The sequence below is a fragment of the Lottia gigantea genome (assembly GCF_000327385.1).
Source record: "Lottia gigantea unplaced genomic scaffold LOTGIsca_8, whole genome shotgun sequence".
Taxonomy (NCBI): Eukaryota; Metazoa; Mollusca; class Gastropoda; family Lottiidae; genus Lottia; species Lottia gigantea.
The window spans coordinates 579,203-594,112 of NW_008710662.1; the positions used below are offsets into that span (position 1 = coordinate 579,203).

Sequence of the window (14,910 nt, forward strand, 5' to 3'; positions counted from 1 at the left end):
TTAGACAGGAACAATCCATGGTATTGTAGGTCGTACAAAACCCTTAGATTTTTCATCTGGTCCTTTAGGTTGTCTAATAACAACTATACGTGGTGCTGAATCATCAGACATACTCTTTAATCTACTAATTAATCTTTCTGGTCGACGACTTTCACTATAACAAAAATTTATTAATGTTACAAATATTATTGTATGATATAACTGATCCATTAACAAGAAAAGTTTACTATGTTATAAACAAGTAGATCCTTTGTCAAATAATAAAGTTTAGCACATAGTATAATACAATAAAATCAGACAGATTGCTGTTTCCTTTTGAATGACTTTTCAATAAATTCTTTTCTGCCCAACATGTTTGGAAATTGCCATAGGATTTGCCAATATTTGAAATCCTGTAACACTTACCTTATTTTACGAAGACTGCATGCTGAGTATTTGCCATTTCTTTGATTTTGAACAATAACAAACTCTACTTCATTACCAGGTGTGATTTCAACTCCATCATGGACTTCAGTCATATGGAAAAATAACTTTTTACCATCTTCAACTTCATGGTTTATAAATCCAAACTATATATTGAAAAGAAAGAATATATTAAACAAACTGGTAATAGACATTTTGCTCTCTAATTACACTGATTGACATTGTGTTTACACAGGGTTGGACTCAAATTCTAAGAGAACTGCCTGAAAATCTTATTGCAAAGGTGGGTGACAGTTTCTAGCTAGAGGCTAATAGCATGTGTATTCTACACAATAAAATATGGAGAAATAAAAATGTGTTATGTTGAAATAATTTGCACAATTTTTTCATTTACAATTATTTAATGAAATTTTTGTCGACTGTTTCATATCATTGTATTTTTTATTATTTTTTGAAATGTAAGAATTTTTGTTACGTAGTAAAATAAATCTTCAACTTACCTGTCCCTTTACAGAGTCTACAGTAGCTCTAATATATTTTCTAGAGGCGGCTATATTAACAGCACGTAATGCTGAGGTTATCTGAACTTGAGCTACTTGGAACTTGACCAAATCACCTTTCTGTAGAAAATCTCTCTTATCAGCTAAACTAGTTATACCATATTGATAACAAACAGCATTTTCATTAGCTATAAATACAATCATTAATATTACAATAGTTTTTGTCACATATGGCCCATTCCAAAAAGTTCACTAAACAGTCAATTTATGAAAACACTTAAGAATTTTGTGTAAAACTTCTCTGAGATTTGAGGCATCTCACACATCATTCTCAGAGTCATAACATAGTACTCAGTTCTCAGAATCTTCTCACAATGTCTCTTGGAGTCACCACATTCTCAGTTCTCAGAGTCAGCACATAGTACTCAATTCTCAGAGTCAGCACATAGTACTCAGTTCTCAGAGTCAGCACATAGTACTCAGTTCTCAGAGTCAGCACATAGTACTCAGTTCTCAGAGTCAGCACATAGTACTCAGTTCTCGGAATCATCACATAATACACAGTTCTCAGAGTCAACACATAGTACTCAGTTCTCACAGTACATAGGATAGGACTCAGTTCTCAGAGTCATCACATAATACTCAGTTCTCAGAGTCATCACATATTACGGTACTCAGTTCTCAAGTATATCTCATATTAATTCTCTAATGAGTCATTTCATACAAGCTTTAAGAGAATCAATTGGTAATCCAAGGTGAATATCACCCATTGAAGAAAGTCTTTGATCAGTCAACAGGGGAAATTTCTCCAAGAGGCAAACGAAATCCATACATACCTTCAACACCAACTTGAACTAATCCACAATATTCATCTTGTTCAGGATTAACTATTCTCATAGGTCTTTTAATACGACCTTGTAGAACACCCATATTACGTTGTATTTCTACTGGCGATACTGTTCCTTTAGTTAGTTTGTGTATATTTTCAGCACTAAGTTTAGAAGACTTCCTGGCTAATACATATTCTACCTCATCACCTAACTCTAGTTCACTAATATCACCATCATAAGAACTAGAATATAAACATTCATTGTGAAAATCTGTGACAAAAAATAAATATTTAAAAATATTTAACTAAGATGTCAATGAAAGAGTTAGCTAATGAATGAATTTAACTCTGCATGAAATATGAGGTACTGAATGTTATATCAATTGATTGAACAGTGATTTAACTAAAATTTCTTCAATGTTCAATAATGTATAAAACTTGCATTAGTTTTACTAATTGGTACAAATAATTAGGATAGATAATTAGGTCAAAGAATTTTGATGAAATATAAAAGAAAAATAATCTAGTCCAAATATAAATCCATAAATCTTAGTCCCCACAATAATTGTAGCTGACAAAAGTGAATGATAGACAGTACATCAAAAGAATTTTAGACTTCTTTTTTAAATAATTTTCCATGACATTACCTGTAATGAAAGAAGACTTCCTTATCATGTTCAGCATTTTCTATAAAACCATAATTATCTTTTAATGTAGCTATAAAACCTTGACATCTACCGGTTATATTACGTAATACAACTCTTACATCTATAGCTATCTTTACACCATTACGTTTCTGTTCAGCAACACTAAATTCAACCTGAAACAAGAAAGTTATATCTCATGAAGAAATTCTCTCAATAAGAAAAAGATGCAAATTTGTTTAAACATCTGGGAAAGCCAGTTCTTTTTCAATTTTGAAACTGCACATGGCAATTCGATTTACAGACCAATGATTCCATGATCAGCCTTTGGCTTTTAACCTCTAACTCTGATAGCTTGTTTTGTCAGTTATCAATCAGCACACCAGAAAGGTACAATGTTCATAAATAATCACCTTATCACCATATCTTGGACTGTTCTTCATATCTAGTACGTCTTTAGTTGTATAATATATTTTCTGTATGCTTCCATCATAATCATATACAATACTTCCGTTTTCACTCTCTTTACTTTTACCTACCAAACATTATAAATAGATTAGTGAATAGATTTTCTTATAGCCTTGGTATAACATAAAGTTAACTTAAGGTTATATAATAAAACACATCAAGTGTTATATTGTGAACAAGAACATAGCTAGTTAGTTTTTATTTGAAGACAAATGACTCATTTTAAAATATGTCTATCTAAGTTAATGATATTGAAAAATCAATAACCAAATAAATTTCGGATATAATTTTATTACATTATTGGCTCACTCTACTGGTAATAACAGGAAAATTGGCAATATCAACAAAAAAATTATATATGGTGTTGAACAAGGAGAGGCCTGATTTAGTCAGAACTGTAGATTAAGAATTTAGGATAGACTTACTTTGAGATTTATGAGAACTTGGTTCTTTTTCTATAGTTCCAATAAATTTCTGTGGGTGTATAGTAAGTAATGATACAGAACCTTTGATGAGTGGTTTAATCCTAATGGCAATCTGGCGGCTTGGAGAGGACGGATCCTAAAAACAAGAGGTACTGGTAAATATCAAATATAATAAGAGGAAAGGGTTAAAAACCGACACAGGACTGGGTCTGGCACTTGTACAGCCAGCAAGTTTTTCGCTTTTATGGAACACACAGCAGAAACCAGTTGCAACCTCATAGGCTGAAAGTTGGATGCAGTCATCTACTGGTCAAGGTCACAAAATCTTCAGATTGCAAGGCACGGTTCTGTGAATTGGTAATCAATTATGATTAATCTTTTCTCTTTCAGTACTAAATACTTCATCCTTCATCTGGTAAGCACTAAATCTAGGACATCATCCCATTTTCATTCTAGCTTTTTAGATGTGCTGAAAAATTTAATAAAGTATAGCTTCCTTACAAACCTTTGTCCTATTTCACTTTTTTCAGTAGCTGAGAAAGCATTCTTTTACATACCATGCCTTAGAGCTCATAATAGACTATGGGCTTACCTGAGTAACAGTAAATTCCATCTCATCCTGTACTTTAAGAACATGGGTAGGATCAAGGAGTTCACTATAGTGAAAGAATATCCTGACATCTTTATCAACACACTGAATAAATCCATAGGCATCTTTTAAACTTACAACTAATCCCTGTCATAAATAGATATAACTTAAATTACTTCACTCCCATCATACAATCATTATACTTTCAAGGAAATTCCTTGTATTTCTAGAGAAAATTATACCACTGTCCTTGAAGTTATCAGGTACAAGTTCAAAGACTTAACTAAATTTGAGCTTGACTTGAGTATTAGGAGAATTAAGCAAGACAAGACAGTCTCATTCTTTAGAAAAGATGACTGATAATATAATATAATGCATTTGTAGAACAGCTTCAATCCAGTAAAAAATACTGTTCCGTAGCATTCCGTGTCAAAATCCCTTTTTTTTCTCTTAAATTAGATTATTCAACTCAAAAATATTCAATCACACTGAAAAATCAAAAGTAAATCTTACAGTTTCTCTCTGTTCACCAACTTTAAGAAATGTTTCCTCTAATAAAGCAATATTTGTAGCACGTTGTAGCTTATCTCTTCTATCAGTAGCTATATTGAACTCGACAAAATCTCCCTGTACTAGAGTATATTCACCGGCTTGATCTTTATCACCATATGGTACTTCCATTGTTCTACAATAATAATAAACTAGGTCTTTAAAATCAATTAATACCCTTGTTCATTGAAAGTTCTTAAGTCAATTAAGAAGAAAGCAAAACTTGGTAAATTTCAAAATTCATACCACAAACTTTGGGGTAGTTATTTAAATAATTGCTTTACAAGCTGAAAGCTCAATCATAAAATGGGTTATAGAGGCCTGGAAACTGCAACCATAATATTGCTACTAGGGAGATGGAAGCCGCAAACATATCGATGAAAAAGGCCTTGAAGCTGCAACCATATATTAGTAAATGGGGCCTGAAAGCTAAAAACACAATAAACATAAATTTTTATTTGCAACATTAAGAGAAAAACTTTGACAACCTGAAACCAGCAATACCCTGTTAATGTCTGACTCCAATAAATGTTTCTAAGTATACATACCCCTTTGGTGTTTCATAGATCAATCTGCCACCTAGAGGATCACTTTGTCTTCTATTGTTACTATTCTTTAATTCTTTAAGTACTTTTCCTTGTATTCTGTTGACTGATACATCTTCAAATATTACAGTTCCTTCTGGTAGTCTAGATACTTCTATAGCTACTTCTTTACCCTGTTGAAAATATAGAATCATTAATAATTATTTGCTGTGTTGCATAACGGCACCGACCATGGTAAAAATGACAGGCAGTCTGACTCAGGTGCTTTACATCAATTTCACAATGGAAAAACGGAAAACACGGAAAGGGTTCTTCAAAAGAGTTTTTCTTGCCACATGGACACGACTGTTTGCATTTTCATTTCATGTCCAACAGAGTTACCACACAAACATCATATGGATAAGTTTTTTTCATATTCTAAAGAAATCAAAAATTTTTGACAGGATATTAGAAGGTTGTAATTAGAAGCTAAAAAGTGTACATACAAGAGCTGAATAATATCTCTAAGTTTTTTTCAAACACAGTGAAGACTTACATTTCTATTCTGAACACCAAATTCTACATCATCACCTAGTATCAGATCATTAATATTGCCTTTAAATTCACTGTAGTGGAAGAAGATTTCTCGTACCACATCAGACCTCTCAATAAAACCAAAACTTTCTTTCATAGAACAAACTACACCTTGATGTTTAGAACTAGTTGGTGATTCTATTAATTCTAATTGACAAGCTCTCACATGACCAGTGCTGAAATAATAGAAATATAAAATATTAAACCATAGATCAAATAATCTTTAACCTTGTTTTGGACTTGACAATTTACACTATGCTAAGCCACTTTCTGCAACAGTTATGTCTGTTCTATTGAGCTTATAGCTTAGCATCAATATGCACCATTTAAATTTTCAGAGTTTCTAGCTATTCAATCAAAAACTAAGCATTTTATGAAAAGCTATAGAAGAAAAGCCTTCGATATCATTTGCAGCTTTGCAATAGTGAAATCATGTATGGTTAAGTATACTTATAATTAAAGGCAGCACAGACATCTGATGCAAACTTTGATAATACAACAATGCGTATGTGCCCTATACAGATCAAAAAAATTATCTTTACAACCCCTCCACACTTAACCAAGAGAGGTTATATGGAATTACATGCAAAGAAAATATCCTTCCAAGGAATATAATCAGGAGTCATTCCAGATCTGTTAAGAAATATATCTTACCGTTTATCAGTAGCTACAGTAAATGATACAGAATCACCAGCTGTTAATTTTCTAAACCCATTACAAATATCTTCTATAGCATAGGGTAAAAAGAAAAATTCACCACTGTGTTCATAAGTAACTCTTCCCATATCATCTTGGTTGTTCTGTACAGTTCCCTGAAAATCATCCCAAGCCACAATAAATTCACTGGTATCCAAATTTTATAATGCTTATCTGTACAAGCCCGCATGGAGTGTGTAACTGCCTGTGAACTGAAGCCCTTGTCATGGTACATCTTCATTTCCAGACATCAGATATTCCTTGTGAAAAGGGACGTAGGCAGATATAGTAAATACTTTGACAACTATTCTTTTCAGTCAATGCATTATAATTGTTGTTTTTTGTTATAGCTTGGTTGTTCTACATAAGCTAACCTACATTTTTAGCTTTACTTTGTTTAGCTTCTTGTACAACAGTACCATTGCATCGTTTACCATCAACAGTTTCTGATGTTACCATACTTGGATCTATTTTAACAACAGCTACAGCTATAGGTTTACCAGTTCTACGATCATATGACATCTGGAATTCAACTGCATCTAAAATAAACAATAAGAATATTTTAGTTTTTACTGTTATAGACATCAAATATAATGACACCATATTGATGAACTTTGCAATATGATTAAAGTGATCATAAATTAAAGTGACCATAAATTTCTGATTGTTCAATTTACATCATCTCTTAACACTGTGCGTCACATCCGCTTCCCCCAGGAGGCTGGTATAATGGTCCTTGTCTGGAATTCCTGGAAAGATTTTATAAATTATGGCTTTACTTACCACCTGTTTTCATAGTATCCAAGTTTCCATTATATTCACTAAAATGAAAAAATAACCTCGCCTCCCTATCACAGCAAATTATAAATCCATAGGAATGCTGAAATATAAAAGCATGATTATGATCAATGGATACAATTTGACAGACAAAAAACCCAACCCAATGATATTTATACAGTTTCATATTAATAGAAAATATGCTATTGTGAAAGAGTTCAAAAGAAGTTTCAGAGGGGTGTCATATAGATGACAGTCACACATTATCCAGCCTTGATTGTACAAAGGTACAAGAGCATCTGACAGAAGAAAGCAGATTTACCTGAAGTTTATCTATTACACCTGTTTCACGTACACCATTTGTATTGGTCACTTGAACATTGTTGTAGGAATTGACATTATTTGGGCCTTGATGAAAAGACATGATGGCCGGGTCTGAGACTTGAGTTGATAGCTTCTGAAAAAAACAAGACCAGGTTAAATCAGTGATTAGTGTCAGAAGGGCTGATATGGAATATTTCCACATTGAACAAAGCATATCATTTTCTGTCTTCCATTTGCTAATCAAAAGCAGGATGTATGTCCATCATATTTTTTTTCTCCACGACTATAATTTAAAATTATCATCATTGTATATCAATCCTTTATATCAACTTAAGTTTCCTTGCAGAAAAGAAAGCAGAATTAAACTGCTAATGAATCAAATGAAAAATATTCCAAATTACCTTAAATTGTGAGCCGTTAGCTTTCCTCATAGAAGGAGATCTGCTACTAAAGTCTTCCATGATGTTATTTGTATTGGTTAATGTCTGTCAAACCCAGTTATTGCTTGCTAACAGTGTGTGCAAGTAGTTTTTAATGGAATGGGCACAATCGTCGTGTTACTTCAAGTTGAAAAAAATCAGATTCTTCTTGTTTTGTTTTTAATAGTAATTTTTTGGCTCGGATGTTTATTACGTGTATTTATTCAGTGCTGAAAAAAAAAAAAATAAACGTTCAAAATAATATAGTCACATGAAAGAGATAAGCAAAGACCAAGCAATAACAAAAATAAGGCCCTGTCATTTCAGCTAGACGTCATGACCAAAATCTATGAAAAATTTAGTTCATCCCATGTCATGGCAATGTGATCAAGATTCAAAGTCTTGGATCATCTAGGTTTTTTTTTTGTTTCAGGTAACAATGCAAAATTGTCATTGTGTTAATGGGTAAGCTTATTCGACAAAAGACAATCTTGGGTCAAAATTATTCTTTTGAAATAAGCTGATTTTTAAATCAGTGACAAAAATCGATTCCACAAACACTGTGGTCAGAATTGTATGAATCAGAACTTTACTTTGTATCCAGGGTACACAACAATTTCGCAATGTAAGTTCATGGAATAAATAACATCAGGCTAGCCTAGATTTCGATAAATCATTTTGTACCCAGACTTCAAAACAACTATATTTGCCATAAATAAGACAATTATATGGATATATACTTCTGGAATATTTATTACCGTACTTCAACGTTTCAATGTGGTTCTCACACCGTCATCAGGAATATATTTGCCATGTTACTATTCAGTAGTATTTCTATGATTCATGGGCATATTGACTTACAATATTATTATATTATTAGCCTATAGGCCTAAAGACATCAATGACAATATGATGAGGATGTCATCAACACAGAACAAGTTTTGACAGAAACTTTTTTTTAGAACCAAGATTCAATCAGTTATAACCTTATGGATATCATATTAAACTCGTTGTATGTTCAGGCCTGCTGGTTCCCATATGGACGGGGTTCATATTGTAACTCAAATGGACACGATAGAGGCTAGTTGGCGGACGGCATAAATAAAGCTGATTTGGCAAAAAGCCAGTATGACAATAAAAACACAATTGAAATGGAATGTAAATGGGTGTCTTTTTTTGGTGTATTTCAAAGATTCCAATTCAGTATTCAAAGTATGATTTAGTCAGACATTCAAAGTCAACATCGACAGTTACAAAACAACACAAAACAGACAAGAAGAATAGGAAATATTGAATTGCGCACCCCAATTCCGCACATCACTGCAGCGAAGCCGCCATCTTAGGAAACCACTCATCGAAATATCTCCAACCAAACTACTCCTATTAAATTTAATTTTTGTGTATTTAGTTTAAAATATATAACAAATTCTATAGAATAAAAGATTCAATATAAAATATATATAAAGGAATGTTTGATAAAGTTTATTCGTGTTTTTAGTTGATTTTCTTAATGTTTTGTTTTGAGAGTAATGATCATGTTATGATGACGTCAGTCACAAAACAAACTGGAAGTGAAAGAAAGTAAAAACACCAAAAGTTAATTTTTTTCAATTTTTGATATTATTGTAAGCCATATCAATATTATTTTTCCACATTCTTTAAAACCGTTTCTCCAACTTTAGAACAAGACACTTCACTTTCTTAGCCATCGTTTCATGATAAATATTGATGACAAATTGTGCATGTGATTGCCAGTCATAATTTCCAAAATAGGATCAGATAAGTCAGATCAACTGTCAGTGTTATTTACTATAGTATAAGACTGAGATTGCACAATTATCATAGACTCTTATTCTTATATTTAGTAGTGGTAGGATAGCTTATTAGTTCCATGATTGTGTAGGTTAGGTTAGGGAAAACATTTAAAGGTATAATCTGTCTGTCTGCCGGTGTTAACTTATTATAAGCTTGAATATAAAGTTAATTGAACTCTACTGACAGGTATGTTAGGCTGGTTATAGATCTGATGGATCATATTTCAAAAGTTGTTAATTTTCTTTTTTAAATGTTAAATCTATAATCTAGGCCCTAATTTGCATGCAAGTACTGATAGTTTAGTACATCAGACATACATTTTGAATATGGTTACAACAACTTGGAAAAGTGTATTATTTATTTATTTTAGGAAGAACTACCACTAATCAGACAAGATGCCTTTAGAATGGTTATTTGGACGCAAGAAGACTCCAGAAGAGATGTTAAGACAGAATCAAAGAGCTTTAAATAAGGCCATGAGAGATTTAGATAGAGAAAGACAGAAAATGGAACAACAAGAAAAGAAAGTTATAGCTGATATCAGAACAATGGCTAAAAAAGGACAAATGGTAGGATTTGGATGACTATTGTTATAAGGGTTATTAGAGAATTCTAAATGTACTTATCTATGCAATAATATTCCTTTCATTCATAAATCTATTGTAAGCTTACCCTCAATATTAATTCATCATAAAACGGTAAGTGGATATAGCCAAGATCCTCAAATGTTAAAGCTTATCTTGGAGATCTCTTACTCTTTTGCAAATTTGTTTAAGTGTTTTGCAAATTGCAAATGGTGTAAGCTTATAAGCTTAATATATTTCTATATTTTTGGGGAAATTTTAAATGTTTTTGTTATATTTCAGGATGCAGTAAAAGTAATGGCCAAAGATTTAGTAAGAACTAGAAGATATGTGAAGAAATTTATAGCAATGAGAGCTAATATACAGGCTGTGTCTTTAAAAATACAAACTCTGAAATCTAGTAATACCATGGCTCAAGCTATGAAAGGTGTCACAAAAGCAATGCAAACCATGAACAAACAGGTAAATTATCTCGAATTTTTTTCTATGGTTTTATTGATTGATATAATTAATCTAAATTTTAATTATCCAAGACCATATAAAAGTTCTTGAGAAACATATAAGCAGGGATATAAGCACACTTTACAATGATTTTGAACAGGGTTTTTAAACTTTTTTTTCTTTTGCTTTTATAATAAATTGTGATGCTTAAATCTGTTAAAGAATATTGTTTTTAGAATGTTCAAGGACAAGGTTGGTATTGTTTTTGTGAGAAGGAGTAGGAATATGTAATGAGTTTGTAGTAATGAGAAATTTGTCTTCTTTCTGTTATATTTTTTTGTTTTGTTACAGTTAAAATTACCTCAGATACAAAAGATTATGATGGAATTTGAAAAACAGTCTGAGATCATGGATATGAAAGAAGAAATGATGAGTGATGCTATTGATGATGCTATGGGTGATGAAGATGATGAGGAGGAAAGGTATTTATAATATAGAATATTAAATTTGGATTATTTTCATTCTTTTACAAAGATTCATTATTCATTCATGTTCTTTTTTTTTAAATATCCTAAAGAGAAAATGTACCAAAAAGGGAATGTAATGAAAAGCAATCAAAAAAAAATAAGACTAACTAAGTACTCCATATTATGTCTGGATAGAGAATATTAATTTGGTTATTGAATTTTGTATTTGTAACAACTAGATTACTTTTTTCTACATGGATATTTGTTATGATTTTCAGTGATGCTGTTGTATCTCAGATATTTGATGAACTAGGTTTACAGATGGCTGATGATCTTAATAGTAAGTGTATTATATCTTATTGCCAATAAATGTTATAGTTAATCTTATTTCTTGTTTAGAAATAACACGTCAGACAATTTTCTAGCTATCCATCATTGAAAATAAGTGTTGTTTGTCATACAGACCACTTTGATTTATTTGTTATTTCATTTGAGACCAGTTGAACCAAGCGATCGTGTTAGTTACTCATTATCAACTGGTCCTCGGATCTGATTGGCCCTGAATTCATCCATTAATGATTTCCATGGAAAATGAAATAATGTACACCCATTGTAAAATACAAATAAATGGCATTTGTTATTTTATAGATCTTCCTCAAACTGGTAAATCACTAGCTCAAGGGGGTCCAGCTAAACAAGCTGTACCTGCTGGTCCTGTTAGTGATGCTGATGCTGATTTAGAAGCCAGACTAGAGAATTTACGCCGACAGTAAATACTGTATGTTTATTGTGTAAAATAAGGAAAACTTTAATCACTGATCATATTTATTACACAGTGGCGTTTCTAAGAATTGAGTAAGGCCCCCAGAATTGTCAAGGGGTTCTCACAGGCCTTTCTTTCCCTAATCAAAATACTAAAAAATTTGGAGAGTTTGAGAGGCAAAGCTGGATTAGCCTCAGTTTTTCTGTAGAAACGCCATTGTCCTTACAGGGTGCAAAATAGAGTATCGTAATTGTGTAGCACTTTCTTCAGATGATTTTTATGCTCTAGTCATCTGATTGGACAATCATTCTTAAAATGTTGATTATGTTGTTCTTGAGAATTGCACACAAGCTTTTGCAATTTTTTAGAAAATGACACTGAGTAATATTCACTCTTGAGTGATGTTTTCATGTGTGACTATTTGTCTAAATTGTGTAGCAAACTGCTGTGTAAAACTGTATATTTTGTTCCCTGTTAAGAAAGTGTATAGTGCAAATGGATTGATAATAGATACAAAACCAACCATAAATCCTGCTTGTTGCTTGGAGTATATAATTGATGCAGAGTATAGGCCCATTGAAAGTATCAAATACGTTACTTATTAAGGGATAGTTATTAGTTAAGTTTATATAAATGTTATAATTAAGATCATTACAACACCAATCTAATTACAATTTCATTTTGTTACATATTTTTTTATCGGTCTCCATTGTGACCTATGGAGATTTATTTCAAAGTCTCTTAAATCATTAGTCATTTCGCTCTACTTTGGGTTTAGAAGTCCCACAGTTCATAATTAATATTTTAGACATGAATTCTGCATGACAGGCTATTATTGGTTGAAATGGATGTCTAGACTCACCAGTACGTGACCTTGACATAACTCTTTTTCTCTTTACAATGGAGACCAAAAGCAAAATTAACGACCGGAAATGTAATTTAATCATGAACATTGTAACACAGGAATTAATAAAAGTTGATATAGTCATCTAAATATTTGCTTTACGAGCTGGTCAATTTCATCAATTGTCAAATGATGTCTGTTTTCAATTTGTTAATTTTGGTTATGTGCATCATCAGTTGATGTTCAAGTGCTGTTATTTGTAAAAACACAGGAATTATCTTGAAGCGATATAGTCATCTAAATATTAACTTTACCAGCTGGTAAATGATGTCAATTTGTTATGTTGGCTATGTCAATATGTTGATGTGCATAGTGTTATTTGTAAAATGAGGTTTTTGTATATACATGTATAAAGTGGTCTATTCATGTAAAATATATTTGTCTATCTGCATGATATTAATATTTTTTATGTCTATCTGTAATATTATATGTTATAATTATATATTGTGATGTCATTTTCTCTCTCTAGTTTTTTTCTCTCCATTTTTATATATGAAAAATAAGTTTTGAAATTTAATAAGAGTATTTTAGATTGAGGACCTTTGTCAGAAACATGACAACTTCAAATATAGTCAAACGAAGATTTATGTAGACATCTGAGTCCAAATTTAATTTATTGAACTTATAGGACTGTTCATTAATACTTAAACTACCTAAATAGTGGACCACTCCTGTTTAGGTTATGACCATACATTTTTTCGTTTTGAATCCAGGTAGCTGCTAATGAGCCAAGCAAACCCATTTGTTTTAGTGTCTGTCAGTTTCCTAAATATTCTCACCCAGCTGTAATTGGGGATAATCTGAATGATAATATTTATAAAACATTTTATTTTTAAAACATCATGTAAGACATTTGAAATAAATATTGTATTTTGTAATGCTATCTATACAATGTTGTGTTTAACAATTTAGAGCTAGTGCCAATCAAAATGACCTTTTTTCAGGGGTTGGCCATTTTCATACAATATTCACAAGTATGTTTGCATAAAGATAAACATAGAAGAAGCTTGTTGATTTTCCAGTTTGAAAACATTGTGAATGTTTATAACCATGTCCCCTTATACAAGGTTTATATGTCACAGTGAAACACAGTAGAAATATAAAAAAGTTTCTGCAACAAAGTAGAAATATGAAAAAGTTTCTGCCACAGTAGAAATATGAATAAGTTTCTGCCACAGTAAAACACAGTAGAAACATGAAAGGTTTCTGCCACAGTGAAACATAGTAGAAATAATTTCAAATGAGTTGAAGGATTAAAAGCCACTGACATCAAAACGTGAAAGGTATATAACAATATCTTTATAATTTCAATTATAACATCTCAAATATTGTACACTATTTACACAAATCTTGTAGCATAATTTTCAATATGAGTCAGAATCACTCTAAAGATATATGACCAATTTGAGATTCTCCATATTAATATCTATATTTTCATACATAATAAGAACAGTTTTCATTGTTAAAATAGTGTTGTAGAAATCTTTAAACCTAAAATGTGTAGAGAGATCTATTTCAGCCAGTGAAGTTTGAAGTTTGACAAATAAAACTTGCTCTTGCTTTCTTGTGTCTCTTAACTTCTGGCAAATGTCTACACATCATGCTTATCATACTATGTATCTATGTATCATACTTGTCAAATCATACTTCTTTCTTAATAGCATTTGAACAAATAATATCCTCTGGAAAAAAGATAAAAAAGTTGTCAAACCATTCTCCTCTGATGAGGATTTAAACCCCCAAAAAATCTTATAAAGAAGATCATACTTGTCAAATCAGAAAATGATGATGCAATGAGACATAGTTTTACCATTAAGTAAACATAAACAATATCATAATTTTAAATACAAAATAAAAATCATAGGAATTTAAATCTTCGTAATAGATAATTAATTTGATTCAATATAAAAATATTTCATGTGTATTATATTAGTCATTATCATTCAAATATCTTTATCAATTCACAATTGTCTACAAATAACAATTCTGTACATTATCATTGATATACTCTTTAACATTTTTTCAAAAATTAAACATTATCAGTCATTGAATATATTAAATTCCTGTTCAATTTTGAATAATATACAAATTTAGCTCTTTCAGATTTCCATTAAGAGCAATAAACTTTTTGTAAGCAAATATACTATCACAGTCAATTATGTTACTCATATTGGT

The 14,910-nt window shown here is 31.3% G+C and overlaps 2 protein-coding genes across 2 annotated transcripts; one reads left to right on the forward strand and one right to left on the reverse strand.

Annotated features, from left to right (window-relative positions):
* On the reverse strand, window positions 1–7,442 carry LOTGIDRAFT_108249 (hypothetical protein; the record flags this gene model as incomplete). The annotated part of the gene is made up of 15 exons (XM_009066828.1): window positions 1–154; window positions 406–569; window positions 924–1,111; window positions 1,760–1,995; window positions 2,400–2,572; window positions 2,810–2,931; window positions 3,290–3,425; window positions 3,882–4,025; window positions 4,392–4,563; window positions 4,976–5,145; window positions 5,508–5,721; window positions 6,200–6,345; window positions 6,620–6,780; window positions 7,025–7,121; window positions 7,341–7,442. The coding sequence occupies 15 exons, from the start codon at window positions 7,440–7,442 to the stop codon at window positions 1–3; spliced, it is 2,379 nt and encodes a 792-aa protein (XP_009065076.1).
* Window positions 7,443–9,322: 1,880 nt separating this feature from the next.
* On the forward strand, window positions 9,323–14,900 carry LOTGIDRAFT_203241 (hypothetical protein). The gene is made up of 6 exons (XM_009066829.1): window positions 9,323–9,386; window positions 9,947–10,145; window positions 10,443–10,622; window positions 10,953–11,083; window positions 11,347–11,408; window positions 11,717–14,900. Exons 2-6 carry the CDS (start codon window positions 9,972–9,974, stop codon window positions 11,839–11,841), a joined length of 672 nt encoding a protein of 223 aa, XP_009065077.1. The 5' UTR covers window positions 9,323–9,386; window positions 9,947–9,971; the 3' UTR covers window positions 11,842–14,900.
* Window positions 14,901–14,910: the final 10 nt, after the last annotated feature.